Source organism: Acipenser ruthenus, chromosome 25 (assembly GCF_902713425.1).
Source record: "Acipenser ruthenus chromosome 25, fAciRut3.2 maternal haplotype, whole genome shotgun sequence".
In the NCBI taxonomy this organism is placed as follows: Eukaryota; Metazoa; Chordata; class Actinopteri; order Acipenseriformes; family Acipenseridae; genus Acipenser; species Acipenser ruthenus.
Genome location: NC_081213.1, coordinates 7577119 through 7595057, shown reverse-complemented (window position 1 = coordinate 7595057; position 17939 = coordinate 7577119). Strand labels below are relative to the sequence as shown.

At 37.9% G+C, this 17939-nt stretch overlaps 1 protein-coding gene across 6 annotated transcripts in view; it reads left to right on the top strand.

The window, feature by feature from the left end:
* LOC117413295 (receptor-type tyrosine-protein phosphatase U) overlaps nt 1-17939 on the top strand; it is a 197398-nt gene that overhangs the window by 92107 nt on the left and 87352 nt on the right. For all 6 annotated transcript variants that reach the window (XM_059000198.1, XM_059000195.1, XM_059000197.1 and 3 more), the window contains exons 4-5: nt 13988-14069; nt 16232-16347. In XM_059000198.1, coding sequence (XP_058856181.1) covers nt 13988-14069; nt 16232-16347 — 198 coding nt within the window. The remainder of the gene's footprint in view (nt 1-13987; nt 14070-16231; nt 16348-17939) is intronic.

Below are 17939 nucleotides of genomic sequence, written 5' to 3'. Positions count from 1 at the left end.
GGGGCAGTACTGCATACATATGTTGTAGCTGTTGTGTGGAAGATAGTGGGTTTGAGCAGCTCGTGGTTAGAGTGCTGGGCTGCAGTGTGGAAAGCAGTGGGGAATGACTAGTTTAGTGATTTAGAGAAAGCGCAGGACTGCAGTGTAAAAGTGCCAGGCATAGAAGGTTGTGGGTTTGAGTAGCTTGGTGGCTAAAGAAAGCATTTGGCTGCAGTGTGGAAGGTAGTGGGTTTAAGCAGTTCAGCGGATAGAGAGTAGGTACTGCGTTTGAGTAGCTCAGTGCTTGAAAAAAATACTGGGCTGCAGTTTGGCAACAGAAGTTGGTATGGTTGGCTGTTTTCACGATTATCACTAAGCCTGGAGTACCTACTGTTAACTTAGGTAAGGTAGTCTTTGAAACCTACTGATAATGTGACAGAAATGTAAAGTTGCTTTTGTTTGGGATATTCCTAACAGGAGGGTTCTCTTTGCTGCATAAATTAGTTGACAAATCGTGTGACATTTCAAGGCTACAGCGGGGTGACCCAGTTGTTAATTAATTTAATTGCCATTGATTTCAATGTGATGTGGTTAGTGCTGAAGGGTCTCCACTGTACATATGGGATGAGATTAGTCATGTCAACTCTGCTGTCCTCTGTATCAAAGTAGATTTTTCTTGAATGAATGGCTTTTTTAAATGCCAATGTAATGTTTCTATTTATTTATTTTTTGATTGATGATGGTTATGTTCACCTCCCAGTCGGTGGTTTAGTTCCAACGAGGTTGGTGGGGACCAGAAGTCATGTCAATATGACTGGTGGCTGTTTGGGTCCTCTGTGAAACTGGTTCTATCAGCCCAATTCCTAGTGGACAAATATCCCAACTCAACCATCACAGCTGACACAAAATTGTGTCTTTGTGGGCCTTTACTATGAGAAGCCGATTATTGAATGTGTAAGGAGAAGAATTTCACAGTTCAGAGCTTCTGATAGGTGACGCTAGGACAAGGCATGAGCTCACTACCTATTCAAAGAAACTGCACCTATTTGACTTAGTGTAATTGGCCTCAAATTTTGTTTTGTAAATATTTATTTATTTATTTATTTATTTATTTATGTATTTTATTACCTTTTTATGATTTTTTTCAACCACTCAGTCGTTCTTATTGCACAAACTCAAATATTTTAATGTGTTTTATATATGAGCTGCCCTTTGATTCTTGTTGCATGCCATTGACAGATGTAACCAAGGCTAGATCAGCTAAAACGTCTTTATAGAAGTAAGAGACTAGTGATCAGCTGCTTCTGTGCTGAAAAGACACGGCTGTGCACTAGATAGTTCTGACACATACTAATATAAAACACTTTGTCTGAAAAAGCCTTCACTAGATATATCTGACAGACAACTAGAACTGTCAAAGCAACGCAGACACACAATAATTTAGGTATTTCAATAAGAACTACTAAACATCATCATTAAAAATTAAAAGGAAAGTAAACTGGAGTGCTTTACCCCCCCTCCCCCACAATTTAGATCTTTCAAGAGAAAAAGTGTTTTTATTGTATCCAGCATAAATGTAAGCCTGCAGCTTAATTTACCACGACAAGCAATCACTTAATTCATTTACAGACGTGCTCAAATTTGTTGGTACCCTTACAGCTCACTGAAATAATGCTTCATTCCTCCTGAAAAGTGATGAAATTAAAAGCTATTTTATCATGTATACTTGCATGCCTTTGGTATGTCATAGAATAAAGCAAAGAAACTGTGAAAAGAGATGAATTATTGCTTATTCTACAAAGATATTCTAAAATGGCCTGGACACATTTGTTGGTACCCCTTAGAAAAGATAATAAATAATTGGGTTATAGTGATATTTCAAACTAATTAGTTTCTTTAATTAGTATCACACATGTCTCCAATCTTGTAATCAGTCATTCAGCCTATTTAAATGGAGAAAAGCAGTCACTGTGCTGTTTGGTATCATTGTGTGCACCACACTGAACATGGACCAGAGAAAGCAAAGGAGAGAGTTGTCTGAGGAGATCAGAAAGAAAATAATAGACAAGCATGGTAAAGGTAAAGGCTACAAGACCATCTCCAAGCAGCTTGATGTTCCTGTGACAACAGTTGCAAATATTATTAAGAGGTTTAAGGTCCATGGAACTGTAGCCAACCTCCCTGGGCACGGCCGCAAGAGGAAAATCAACCCCAGAGTGAACAGAAGGATAGTGCGAATGGTAGAAAAAGAACCAAGGATAACTGCCAAAGCGATACAAGCTGAACTCCAAGGTGAAGGTACGTCAGTTTCTGATCGCACCATCCGTCGCTTTTTGAGCGAAAGTGGGCTCCATGGAAGAAGACCCAGGAGGACTCCACTTTTGAAAGAAAAACATAAAAAAGCCAGACTGGAATTTGCTAAAATGCATATTGACAAGCCACAATCCTTCTGGGAGAATGTCCTTTGGACAGATGAGTCAAAACTGGAGCTTTTTGGCAAGTCACATGGGGCTGCTTTGCTGCGCCTGGCACAGGGTGCCTTGAATCTGTTCAGGGCACAATGAAATCTCAAGACTATCAAGGCATTCTGGAGCGAAACGTACTGCCCAGGGTCAGAAAGCTCTGTCTCAGTCGCAGGTCATGGGTCCTCCAACAGGATAATGACCCAAAACACACAGCTAAAAGCACCCAAGAATGGATAAGAACAAAACATTGGACTATTCTGAAGTGGCCTTCTATGAGTCCTGATCTGAATCCTATCGAACATCTATGGAAAGAGCTGAAACTTGCAGTCTGGAGAAGGCACCCATCAAACCTGAGACAGTTGGAGCAGTTTGCTCAGGAAGAGTGGGCCAAACTACCTGTTAACAGGTGCAGAAGTCTCATTGAGCGCTACAGAAAACGTTTGATTGCAGTGATTGCCTCTAAAGGTTGTGCAACAAAATATTAGGTTAGCGGTCCCATCATTTTTGTCCATGCCATTTTCATTTGTTTTCTTATTTATAATATTATGTTGAATAAAAAATCAAAAGCAAAGTCTGATTTTCTATTAAATATGGAATAAACAATGGTGGATGCCAGTTACTTTTGTCAGTTTCAAGTTATTTCAGAGAAAATTGTGCATTTTTCGTTTTTTGTGGAGGGGTACCAACAAATTTGAGCACGTCTGTATTTACTTAAAGTGGAGAGCTCTGTATTCTAGCAAACTAATTGCAGGTTTTCAATATTTAATGAGCGTCTTTATTGTATTTGTGTTTAGGGTCGTCAGCATAGACATTACTGAATGTGAGGTCTGTTTCTGAATGTCTGTAGCTGAAACTAAGCAGCCTTCAAAAACAGATTCGGATAGGAATGTTTTTTCTTTCTCTCGTCACAGCATTAGTTTATGGTGAAAAAAAATGATTCATAACTGAAATTCAGCCTTGAATGTTCTACTTGGCCATCTTACTTGATCTATTATGGCATCACAAACAGGGTAGACTATCCAAATTTATATTGTCTCCATGCCAAGACAGACAGTGACAGGGGAGGATAATCCAAACAATTAATTGTGTTGTCTGTTGAAAAATGTTTTTTAGGGATTGGTCAGAAAGGGTACTGAGGCAATTATCTATTCAAGATACTTAGTAAGCAAGTAATTCCAGCAATACATTCATTGTGCCTACAGTTTGTAGAATGTCAAAATGTAGATGCTGACAGATGAGAATTCCAGCACAGTAGGCTTTCAGAGAGTTGTTATCCCCCTCTAGGGGGATGTAGTGGAGGCGGTAATACCTACAATCATACTTCGATTGTTGCATATATCTGGGGAACTGCTTATCCAGTTGTCATGAAAGCTGGTATTAACATTATTTAGTTAAGATTATTGAGAAGATCAGATACCTATATCTCCAGGAGTGTCGGCATGTCTGTACATCCATCTGTCTGTATGTCACATTATCAAATTGTGCTTTAACATTTCATTGCTATTTCAAATTCTGTATTTTTATGTGTGTGCTGTTGATATACGTCATGGACCACAAACTGATGGCTCTACTGTTGGATTTGCTGCCGTGGCTGGAGATGTGTGCTCCTGACATACTTGTTCATTGATAACCGGCTACAAAAAGAGGATGCAGGTTTGATGGTTTACTACAAACAGTGATAAGATTGCAAGTGTAATTTATGGGGAAAGCTAATTTGAGAGGTAATGTAGTGAAAAAAATGAAGCTGACAAATGGTTTTTGATTCAAAAACACTTTTGTATACAAGAAAGGTATACCTCCAATACAATCATATAAGCACGAGATTTAAACTGACTTTGGACAAGGCCTCAGTACAGCTCAGTGCATATGTTTGTATTAGAAAGCATGGATACCCATGGAGTTAATTTGAAAAACATGAAAAAACTAACAAACTTTTACAATATTTGATATTTTATACCTTTGTAAACAATTGTTGATTCCACTCCCATTCGTCTTACTTCTGTCCAATGATAGGGGTTTCCACTCTATCATTGCACATTCCCTCTGCGGGGGAAAAGGGGGGTTTGCATACCACGTTGTACCTAGCAGGGCGCATCCATCTTGTCTTTCAGTTCCCCTCCCCCATCTCACACTCATCAATGCTAGTCACCTGCCTTTTGGCGTTTTAGCTCAGACACCCATCTTTGACTTTGAGTCGTGTTAGGCTATGCAAAACTGCACGTAACTGGTTTTGCTGATGGAAAATGAAAGAACTCGAAACTTACACAGTACTTAGAAACTTAATATAAAAGCATATTAAAGCAACTGAATTGGTAAGCACATTAAAACGACTATAAAAACACATTCACACACAATTTAAACACAACTTAACTATAAAAGACACATAGTGTAACAGTTATAATTAATAACATAATACCTCATGCAGAAAGCCATCACTACAGTAACACCCCCTACAGAAAGTGTTGTCATCCAAGTTTTGTGAAACATGACTAGAGTTCTGCGTAGGTCCCAGCCAATTTAAGTTGGGCCAGTAATATTGTTCTGTAATCACTGATAAATCAAAGTTCACTACTTGAAATATACACTCACACTGATTTTAAGTGTTCCTTAAAGTGTTAGCATGGATGCTTTAACAAAAAACACACAATTTGTTTTGTTATCCTGAGGGTGCCATATTATAAATATAATATTGCAATAAAAAAAATAAAAAAAAATCACCTTGAAGTCAAATATTTCTGTTGAAGTCCTTGCTGGAGTTCGTGTTGCACTATATTGCCATCTGTATTATTGGCTTGTGTGTCAGAGATGGGAAGAACATTTTATCAAATATTAGAGATGCTATCAGACATGAGAGGACTGTGAAGCAAGGGGAACCGTATTGAATTTATTTTATTGCAGGGACTTAAAGGTATAGTAAAGCTTGCAAAAAGCTTGTTGCTTTGAGATTGAATAAAGCCCAGAGGAAACATTAGCAGTAAGACTTTGTGGTTTTCTTTTATCAGTTCTCTCTGCATTGTGACAGTACCTCCGTCTCTATCTTGCTTTCAAACCAAAAGCTTAGAGCATTATAGCTGGAAACTTGTTTGGGTTCAGTTTAGCCACCTTGGCTTCTGACCTGGTCAGATCTTAGCAGCTAAGTAACAACAGTATTAGCTGAAGCAAATCCTGGTTTAATTTGTAGGTGGGAGACCTCCAAAGAAAACCAGGTAAGGGGTTCATTGTGTTAGGTTGATGCCTTTACTTCATACTGTGATCATTTCTAACCAATTCTTTCTGGAAAAATTGACAATTTCTTAGAAATTTAAATAGAGGTACAGGGTACTCTTGTGCAACAGGTTTACTTTTAATGTCAGTCCAAATGTAATTACATGTTAAAGGAGCAGAATTTCAGAAAGTTTATTCTGTCCTGTATGAAAAATGTATATACCTGAAATGCAGATATACCAGTATTTAGGAATGTATACCATTTACAAAGCCCTGTTAGATGTAATATAAATGATACATTATACGCTTATCAAAGTTTACCATAGTAAAAGCATAGCAAAGTGTAACTAAGCATGGCAAAGCATAGGAAAGCATTGCACAGCCCATTAAAAACATGGCACACTATGGTAAATGCATATTGTAATTCTAGGAAAAGCATGGGGAAACTGGTGTGCAAACTTTTCTAAGAGTAATTTCTGTTTTAATGGTTTGATATTCAAATGAAACTGTTTGACAGAGAAGTTTCATGTCCTTCCTTATGCAAACACTACCATATTTACATAGCATTAGCACAATGAACTGATGTAAACTTCACTATTTTGCACAGTGATTATTGTAGTATGCTAGTCCTGAATTCATTCTACAGAGATTTGGTTAGCATTATAAGTACTGTAGGTACTCCGTTAAATACTGTACAGTTACTTTCCCCAAAGTGGTACTGCAGAATAGTTTTTGTAAGAGTGAAATATCGACAGTGATGCTTACCTACAGATGCAGTGTGATTCAACTACACTCTGCTACACACGTTCTTGCATCTGATCGGCTGCTATCCCACAGCTTGATGTATATAGCAGCAGCCTTGTGTCCAGGATTGCATGGTCAGCCTGGCAATAACGTGCTGACTGTGTAGTTAAATTACATGACTAATACATGGAAACTGAGCTTTAGACCTAGAACGGAGCTGCATTGTACTAGCCCCTTGGGCCAGCACTACTAGCTCGTAAGTGGACTTTTCATTAGCTGGCAGACATCAGTCAACCGGATAATCACCTGGGAATTGTATTGATTATCACCTTGTTAGCTGCTGAGCTGAACTGGGAAGAGAGGCAGAATTACACTGTGTCTCCTGGGGGCCCATCCATTCCTCTCACCAATGAGACTACAAAGGCTTCCTCACAGTGTTTCATTAACCAGACAAATTAAAATTGACTCCTGTCTGCAGTGTTTTTAATGGAAAATCTTTAAGCCAGCACAGGAGAGGACAAATCTTTTGTTAAGAGCGCTTCAGGTTGGTGTCTGTCTTTTGTCAGATATCTGGAAGATGAAGCATTGTTTGTGCATTTTTTATTTACTTAATGGATGGGAAAAGCAGGACATATGTTTTTAAATGTCAACAGGTATATCTTTATTTCAACATAGCATCTGTAAACCTCACAACTCTGGACTAAACTGGACTCGATAGCACCCAACTGTATCAGAACTTGCATCATAATACTGAATTTACTGTATTTTATAACTGCTCCTATCTGTAATGTGATGTTTTGTAATGTGATACTTTGTAACAACTGTAAGTTGTCCTGAATAAGGGCGTCTGCTAAGAAATAAATAAATACATTAATAATATTATTATTATTATTATTATTATTAACAGCACAAATGTATGGGGATATGACAAGATTTGGATTTTAATAATTTAGACACCCACTACACAGAATTTGTAATAAATGGTATTTAATTGATGATCATGGATTATCGTACAAGATGAAACACAAGAAGGTCCATCGCTTGGCTATTTGGATGAGGTGGTAGACCCCCTGTGGTTAACTGTGGGGTAATTGAAGAAAGGTTGAGATTGGTGTAGGTTGAGAGACGTGAATCAATTGTAGGAAAAAGAGGGGTGAGTTAGAGGTCAATTAATATATTTTTATGATTGACTATAATGTGTAAGGAGGGGTCACTTGCCCCTGAAATCGAATGCAATAATTCTTCTGATTCCTGACCATGAAGACCTCAAATTCTAGGATTTCAAAGCAACACACATCATGCAAACTGATGTTTAGATTTTATAACAATCCTCTGGATTACTTTTCTTGGGGCCAGTTTTGCAAGCTGAAGCCATTTTGCATTGTGATTGTGTTTCAGGTTCAAACAGTCGTCCTTTAAGTGGTGAAGAGCCTCAATGAGTGAAGTGTAAACATTGTTAATGAAACTGCAAGTACAGTCTTTAAGAAGAAACAAAACTGTGATGCGTAATAATGGACCTGGAATTCAATGAGTCAGTATGTGATTGTAGCACAATACAAAAACCAGCAGGAGATAGATGATTAATTTAATATTATTTATAGATTTTCTAAGTTATTATTTGTAATAAACTCAATAGCTATCCTCTAGTTGCTCTTTTTTTTCTTTAAGTTTGGAATCGTCCATTATTTTTCTGATTTTCTCCTCAATTTGAAATGCCCAATTATTTTTATTTCAACCCGGCTCACCGCTGCCACCCCCGCGCTGACTCGGGAGAGACGGACACACGTGTCCTCCGAAGCGTGCGCCATGAGTCGTCTGCTTCTTTTCACTCTGTAGGCCCGCCATGCAGCCACCTTGGAGCTACAGCATCAGAAGACCACGCAGCCCTAGGCAACTTACAGGCAGGCCTACAGGCGCCCGGCCAGTCCACAGGGGTTGCTGGTGTGCGGTGAGCCGAGGACACCCTGGCTGACCTAAGCCCTCCTCTACCCGGGCGGCACTCGGCCAATTGTGAGCCGCCCCTTGGGAACTCTCATCCAGTGGAATAGCCTGGACTCAAACTGGCGACCTCCAGGCTATAGGGCGCATCCTGCACTCCACGCATACAAAACAACAATGATTCATCACCCTGAATAGTACAACTATATTAGATGCATCTTTGATTGAATGTATTCTGGAATCTAGTGGACCTGCCCTCTCCACATTCACTGTTAGGCCATGCTGACAGTGATACTGTATGATAACAAAATAAAGAGGGAGCCCTATATAACAAACACTTCAATTTTCATTTCACAGAAGTATGCACTTTGCAGAAAAGACCTTTTAAAATATGATCCTTGGTATTTCAGTTAATATTATCATGTTCAGTCAATCATTTTATCAGCCACAGTTGAAAGCCTTGACTTTAGAAACAGTTGGCTTTTCTGGAGTTTTCTCTGATCTCTGCTTCATAATTTTCTGTGAAATCGTGATTGCTTACAAATATGTAAAATGTGTAAATTGTTCTAATGTCTTCTAAAAAAATATTTATATTCTATAAAAGAGCTACTAATATCCAACTACAGGAACTTGGGGATGTGCATATCCGTGTGAAGGTGGTGACAAATCCCAGAATGCTTTTAAAGGAAAGAATAGACTAAGGGTACACAATGCTTGTGAACTAACTGTTCAAAAATGAAATGTGCACATAACTCCACGCAGTGTTGGGGAATTTACTTTTGAAAGGTTAAAAGTTACTTAACGAAAATGTAACGTGTTACATTAACTTATTACTTTGGAAAAAAAGCTAGTTACAGTTACAAATAATTACTTCTTAGGCACATTTTACAGATTTATTTATTTATTGATTGATTTGGTCGTGCTGCAGCTTGCAGTATTCTTTGAAGATCCAGCTATTGAACCCACTCGACAACGTTTTCTAGCAGGATGACTTGTAAGGTTTGATTTGCACTGTTGAAGCACTATTTCCATGAGCCATAGGCCGCTTTATTTTAAATGTTATGAAAATATCTTATTTCTTCACGTAAAATGAAATTCGTTACCACATTGTTAGTTGTATAGAAAAGGAACCATTACAGTTATGTCATGAAAAATGTAATCGGATTACAGTAATGCTTTACTCCCCCACACTGTCTATGTATTCCTCTTGTCTGGTTCACTCTTGTCTAGTTCACCCATGGAGCGCTCGTTTTACTACTTGTTTTGGATCCACTGTCACGGGAAACTGGTAGGCCGGGAAAAAGGTAGACATTATTACTGCACATGTACCGAATTTCAGATTTTAAAGACATGATAGTTACCTTACCACTCTGTTTACCAAGAACTGAAATAAGCACTCACACCAAAGTTTAGTAGCATAACAAAAAACATGGTGAAAACTTTCAAAAGTAGGGGAAACATTCATAAAAACAAGTGTGTCTGCATTATGGAATCTCTAGGTTAAACTGTGCAAGGCTTAGTTGTGTTAACCGTGATTTATTTTTATATTTTTTAACGAATATATATATTGCATATTTATTTAACTGTCAGAAGCAGCACTATACGACATGCATTTAATCATAACTATTTATACCACTTGTTTTATTTGTATATTTTACGTTTAAAATCAATTTGTATTTATTACACTAATATATATTTATACATTTCACAGTGATAGATATTCTGTATCTGTTTGGTTAGAGTTTCCTTTAGGATTTTCCACTCTAACAAAAACAATGTGACCCATGTGCAGTAGCTGTAAATTATTTTGAAACTGTTATAACATTAACACCTCTGCTTTTCTTGAGTGCAGGCTATTTGTATTCAAAACCACAGAGTGTAACAGATCTTGAACTGAAAATGTATTACCAAATAAAACATGTTAAGATTCAGAACAAATGACTCAGGTTACACTCAGTACTAGCATCCCACTGTGATAGAAAGTGCATTGAGAGAGTGAGTGGGCTTTTCAACCCACTCGCACGTTGTGTGTATTTAACTGGTGTATTTCTTATGTTATGACTAATGTAATAGGCACACATGTTAATATGGTAAAACATATTACCCCACAGGAGACACTTTGGCCAATATCTTCTGTGCAGTAAGTGTCGTGCTGCAGTACTGTTCATACCTTCTGTTATTACTGACCTTGGAAAATGTTATAAAGATTTCAGGTAGCATAGCCTACAGAAAATCAAATCCATGCTTGCAATAATGTACAGTAGAGAGTCAATTATTGTTTAATCAACCGGACGCACCTGTAATCACGTGATGAATTACAGTAATTGTTAATGATAAAACCATGGTCATAATTTATTTTATATAATAATTTAGTTAAAGAATGCAAAAAGCATATTTTAACAGCGAAATAACTTGCTTGCCTCGCTAGACGCGATGACAAAAATCACATTTTACACAAAAACACTGATTGTACCTTTTTGTTTTTGTTTCTGAAAATAACTAATGGTGTTTTAGGTTCTGTAATATTCACTGAATTCCCAACAAACCTTCCTTTTAAAAAATAATAATAATAAATTCTGAAATTTGTGCATACTCATTTCCTGGTCAACCAATGTCCTGCGACACCTTCCTCATTGCATATGGTTCTTACTCACAGAACTTGCCCCTCACTGCTACATATAGAACTTCATTATTAGAAATATATTATGTTGTAGGCTATTCCTTACTACAGGCACAGCAATAATAAGATAAGGTTCCTTCCTGTTAGGAGTGCTAGCGAATAACAGATTTGTTAACATTTCAGGGCAGTGATGTATTATCAACTGCAACAGACAAACCACCTTAACAGCAATCACCACCCAGGATATGCAAGTAGCTAGCATATAGATTTCCTGCAAGTTATAGATTGCATGAATCTCATTACAGCCTCATACATTTGCAGTGCCACATTTTAATGTATTTGTCACCCATGCAGAAAGTTTGTCAGTTGTGAGAATGTTTATGAAACAAGGTTCCTGTAGCTTCCACCCACAGTCTAATACCATGTTTACATGCATCTGCCAAAGCAGCAGTCTTTGTGAGAATATTATTGTGTTAGTAGTGTTTACCACTCTATTGGAGTTATGTTTTTTTAAAAAAAATTATAATAATAAAAATGTAGTGTGCCCAATTATTTTACCCCCGGATTTCTGAAACCTATTTTAATAGCTACAACCACATCTTTATGAAGTATGTAAAAACTGTTTTCTAGACGATGTGGAATTATGCCAGTTGAAATGTGTAGCACAGTGCTAGGAGCTCTGTAGGCGGACAGCAGCGATGATTAAACAAGACATAACATCTAACAAAAGCAAAATGCTTCTCATTAGGAAGAGGTACAACATGTGTTGCATTCGCTAAATCTTTGGCGTCGGGCTCTTCAGGGAAGTTTACTCCTAATTATTTTGTGCCCACTTTACCATGAGTAGCCATGATTCTGTTTCTGTTTTCTTTGTGGGGGACAAATATCCCAACAAAGTGGATTTAAGAACATAAGAAAAGTTAAGAACGAGAGGAAGCTACTGGGCCCATCAATGCATGTCTGGTTCTTCGTATCTGATTGATCCCATAACGCTGTGTAGTCGGCTTTTAAAGTATCCCAATGATTCAGCATTGATGGCATGCTAGCCAAGACCTTACACTGCATTGTAAAACATGTCTAAGTGCCCTCTGGTCTTCTGTGTTATATGTAAAATACTGGAGTGTATATGCTTAGTGGAGGCACCCGTATTTGTTGAGAGAAATGTATTCAATTCTAAACTTAGTAAGGACACGTACTAAACACTTATATTTTCACTATACACACTGTGAATTTACGTCGCTTTTTAATGCTATTTTGTATTCATATTTATGGCAAAGGGTGTTTACTGAGCATGCTTTCTTCTGCTTTATCTCATATTACCATGCTTCTCTGTGTTCAAGCCATTGCTGTGTCTTAGTGTGCATTAACATGCCTTTGCCCTGCTTCTCTGTACTTTAACCCATTTGCAAAACCAGTGATTATAGGAAGGTTCAAATGGAACAAAGCAGTTTTATTGTCTGATGCACTGGGTCTCTAGTCTAATGCCATGTGGTTTGTGATGCATGGCCGATTTACACATCACCTCTGGTGTAAATCTCCCTTGTTTATTATACACTCCACTCACACTGTCAGCCTCTCTGTTTTAACACTGACCTGTGCCATATATAACTCAACCCCCTTCCTATGTTCACCTTGAAGGAAATTAAACCTGGCTAATCAATAAATCTTCTAAAGAATGCCAATACATCAAAACAAAAAGCATCCTTTTTTTAAAGCTCTTTTTACATTTTAGACAAAAAAAAGTTTCTGTTTACTAGAGTTGCCTGTAGTTTATCCTTCCTTCTTGAATGAGAGGTCAGACAAATCTGAAGAGCTGCATTCGACCAATGTTAGTTTGTGTGTACAATAACTTGCTGAAGTGATTACAATACAGAAGAATCGGCCTGAGGGATCATTTCATAGAGCATGTAGCGTTCTGTCATGTGAGATGCTGCTTATAGATAACACTGCCCACTCAGGGGGAGACAAGGTATGGCATATGACCTCATGAAAGGGCATTGATCCTTTGTGTAGTGTGTTGGAACCTGGAAGCTGTTGGATATTTAAATGCCTCACTTGATAAAAGCTTGGCTGTCTGATGTGCAGGGTGAATCAAGCTCAGGTTTGCATCCTGCCTATGTGAAGTTGCTGCTCTTCACTGGGGATTCCAGAGAGAACTTCGCATTGGCTCTGCGGCTCCTGAGGGTTGAGGGAGGCAAAACCAGTAGGGATTGTCCTCTAGAGGCCAGGAGCTTGCTGACAATCGGCTTGGTCTTGGGATCAAAAGACGCCCTCGGACCTTCACTTCTAATAGCTGTTAAAAAAAATTCCAAGCAGTTTTAAAAAATATTGCACAAACAACACAAAACTGTACGCACACAAATAGAGCATTATACATTATCAACTAAACAATCTGTTTATATTTTATGTGCCTATTCCATTCCGACAAATAAGTTGTCTTTCTACTTCTAGAGTGAAAGGTCTTTTGCTCTACGATGCATAAAATATATATACTGTGTGTGTGTGTGTGTGTATGTATGTATGTATGTATATATATATATATATATATATATATATATATATATATATATATATATATATAATTTATTACTGGTAGTTTACTGTTTTTTTTTTTTTTTTTTAATTACACATACGTGTTCTTGTTTGTGATTTTATTTCTGTACTTGTTTACTGTGGCAATACTTTATTGTGTTCAAACTCAATAATAGCTATTTTTGCAATGCAAGGTTGTACTAAACCCTTGCACCAGTTTTCATCTAATGAAAGACAAACTTAAAGGTGTTGAAGGCAATTGCGAATTGATTGAATTAAGTTTGCGATCCCAGCTGTGTTGAATAACAGCTAGGCCCTGGCACTTACATGCGTAGGTAGGCAGAGAATACATACTGACGTTTATTTAAAATATACTGCAGCCCTCGGTCATATCATTGTAAATCCTGGCTGTGTGCATTGTGGTGGTGAAAAGCTGTGGTCTGTGAGTTCACCTCCTCATTGGGGTATTACATTGAATTTATTTTTGTCTTCGTGTTCTTTCCAGGTCCTTTTCGAGGCCACGGTCTCCAAGGAGCGTCGTGGATACATTGGGATGGATGACATCTTGGTTCTGAACTATCCGTGCTGTAAGTAGAGGAGAGATGGATGGATACCAGCAGGGTTGTTATTGCTAAGGGGATTTGCTCAGGAAGTAGATAGGAATTGAGTTCACTCACCGGAGTGGGTCAAGCATGTGTGTAGTGATATAACCTTTGAATTCCTGTGAGGCAAGAATTTAGCAATCTGCAGCTTAGAGTCCAGTCAGGTGAGCCTGCTTCATCAGCATAGACCAGGGGTTGTCCAGTCACAGTCCTGGAGGGCTGTTCTACTCCAGGTGAAGCTACTTCAGTGTCTAGGTGGATGTTTAATTGGTTAAATTAAACAATTCATAACAGGGTTAGAACAAAGACCAGGAATGGAAGGACCTACTTTGGACACCCCTGACCTACATAGATTACTTAGAGTTCATGTTAATCGAATGTTGTAATTTATACAATATATTCAGAAATATGGATATAAGCTTCATAATAAATTCTGTATCTGTTTACATAACCAAAAAAAATCTGTGGTTCAGAAAGGGAACGTTCCATCTGCCTCTGTCATATTTTCCCGAACGGCATAATTAGTTATTCATTTAAGTCTGGTTTGCTTTAAATACATGATATTATATAAGCCCCAAGACAAATTCAATATGTTTATATAACAACAAGCCTTTCATCCATCCGTATTCTCATCTGATTAAAGTCATATAAATAATAAAATAATCTGTTGTCCCCAAACGGGACTTACTCCACTGAACATGAGATCCAGTCTCCAAGCGAAATGTAATCCTCACAAGTCTTTGTTAAAATAACAAGAACAAATCGCCTGTCCTGCTGCAAGATATTAACAACATTTTATAAACCTTCAGGCAAAGACTTCAATGGCTGTCCAATTTAATTTCAGACTCAACATGATCCTCTTCAACGTGTAGTACTTGTGCTATAGATTAACATTTCCACATTAAGTTCCTGTTTATTATAGTGGTTTTCTTTTGCCAACCCTGCATTACTGAACATAGCATCCTGGACATTTCATACAAGCTATGTATATCCCTTATAAAAGCTGACCATATTATGTTTGCAGTTTTCCCATGCTTCTCCCATTATTTTTTTTTTTTAAATAAATTTAGTCGTTGCCAATTATTTTTATTATTTTCTCCCAATTTGGAATAGCCAATTATTTTATGATGCTCAGCTCACCGCTACCACCCCTGCGCTGACTCGGGAGGGTGAAGACGAACACACCCTGTCCTCCGAAGCGTGTGACGTCAGCCGACCGCTTTTTTTCATACTGCGGACTCACCATGCAGCCACCCAAGAGCTACAGCGTCGGAGGACAACGCAGCTCTCGGGCAGCTTACAGGCCAATTGAGCGCCGCCCCCTGGGAGCTCCCGTCCTCGGTCGACAAAGGAATAGCCTGGACTCGAACTCGCGACTTCCAGACTATAGGGCGCATCCTGCAGTCTATGCAAGTGCTTTTACTGGATGCGCCACTCGGGAGCCCCGCATGCTTCTCCCATTTACCACAGTTTATCATGGTTTGCCATGTTTTTTAATATTCATTAATATGCCTCACTGGGCTTTACAATGCATACCTATGCATAAAAATACTTTCACTGTGCTGTTATTTCACTTTGCGATGCTTTTACTATGATAAAGGATATGGTAATTTAAGCAAACAAACCAGAAACAAGCTCTGCTTTCTGATGTTTGAAGTCGTTCTGTTGCTCTTGTGTTGAATGTTGAACTTTGTTTCTCAATCCAGAGTATCATGGGACACAGTTACCTTTGCACTCCATAACCCCTATTGAAAGGTCATACTTATACATGATTTTCTCAGATAAGAAGTACATTTGCAGCATAACTGAAATCCACAAACAGAGAAAGGGTAATAAGAAATAATGTCATGTCATGATCTTAATGTCTCTGTTTAAAAACATGCATGTAACATGATAGTAGAATTTGTGTGGCACGGCAGTTATGATGGGGAAGACAATAGGTTGGGCAGTGGTTATCCATGGCTTCTCCATTTACAACTTTCCTAAAGGAATTAGAGGCACATCCCTACAGAACAATTGAAACCCAGACTACTCATTTCGAATCAGTGCTGTGCATCACAGAGGTATGGCAGGCGATTCTAACTGTATGCCCAGTCCCTATATATTCTCACTGTTCCGTGCTGTTAAGGCTGCCTTTGTCTTTCCAGATAAAGCCCCTCACTTCTCGCGGCTGGGGGATGTGGAGGTGAACGCTGGACAGAATGCCACGTTCCAGTGTGTGGCATCAGGACGAGCCTCGGAGACGGAGAGATTCCTCCTGGAGGTGAGGAATAACAGCTAATATGTCAATTCAGTAAATCCCATCTTTAATGCAATGTGCGTGTCTCAATACTGCATGCATGGTTTTGAAAGAGCCACACTTCATCACACATGTATATTTGATTATGTAATGTATTACAGGGCAGTGTTGCAATCAATGAATAACCACCAAGCAGATTTTAATTTAAAAGGGTTATTTAATTTAACTTGCTTTTTGTTTGTTATCAGTGAAACAGATTCATCGTCTCATTCAAGTTATGGGAGAAAAATCGAAATGCTTTTCTAAGAGTTTAATTAAGAAACAGTCGGCTCAAAATAACTTTAAAGGGACATCACGTGATAAAAGAAAAACAAAAAACAACTAAGAGCCTTACATATAAGTGACCGCATAAATGTAGACTAGGATGTTTTTTTATTTTCTAAAATCACAAATTATTTGGCTAGTTAATGTACAAGTACATGACTTAAATAACTGTACACCTAATTAAAAAAAGTCAGAGACTAAGCATTGAGATGAATCTACAAACAGTTGAGCATATTCTGATTGAACGTGTTAGTGTTAATACACCACAAGCGTTCTAACATTCAGCTGACTCCAGTTTTCTACTTCTGCAGGAAAATCTCTTTGGTTTCATTCCACATTTGATTAATGGTTTAGGGTATGTGTGTAATAAATATTAAACCGATTGCGACTGCAGTATATGAAAAACATATTGCGGAGATACGTTACGGTACAACACAAGAGATAATAACCGCAAGTAATGAGTTTGTTATTAAGAAACAATGTTCTGCTGCATTTGAAAGATTTCACAGAGTAGCATTTTCTCAGAGACTAAAGTAATACAATAAAATATACATCATGATGCTTTGGAATGGTCCTGAAGGACTACTTGGCGTGACAGAAACGATGAGAAAATGATTTATTAATAGAGCACTATTTTGTTAATGGCAATAATATAGGGTGATGCAGTGAACCATGTATTCATACCAACAATAAATCATATTTATTTATCATTCCAGGGCAATGAGCTTCAATTAGCTGCATAGTGGTGAATCACAATAAATATTCTGCATCACGATTCATATCATCTAATGAAGTATGATTCTTCACTGATATGTAATAAATAATTCAAGCAGAAAGGAGCTGAAGGGAACTGATTTCTGAACAGATTTAAAAATGTCTGGGAGCATATTGGCCAGTGCATTGCATCGCTGAACCTACAAGTTTTGGAAAACAATGCAGCACAGTTTTGACAAATAGACAAAAAAAATAACAAAAAAATCTGACTTTGTTTATTGTGAATTAGCTGCGTACAATGAATGTGAATTCATATATATATAATATATAATATCCCAAAAAATTGACAGTGGGATCGATGGCAACAGTATTAAGATTCCTTTATGTCCAGGCTTCGTTTGACTGCTGCAGCTCAGGGATAAACAGAACAGTTCAGGCTCTTCTGCTGTCAACTCAACAATTTTCAGGTCTAAATTCATTAAAAAATATATATTAGGATAAAAGTACAAAAATACAGAAATGAAGACACTTCAACCTTCAGGCATGCCAGCATCCTTGAAGTTACTTCCAGTGCTGTC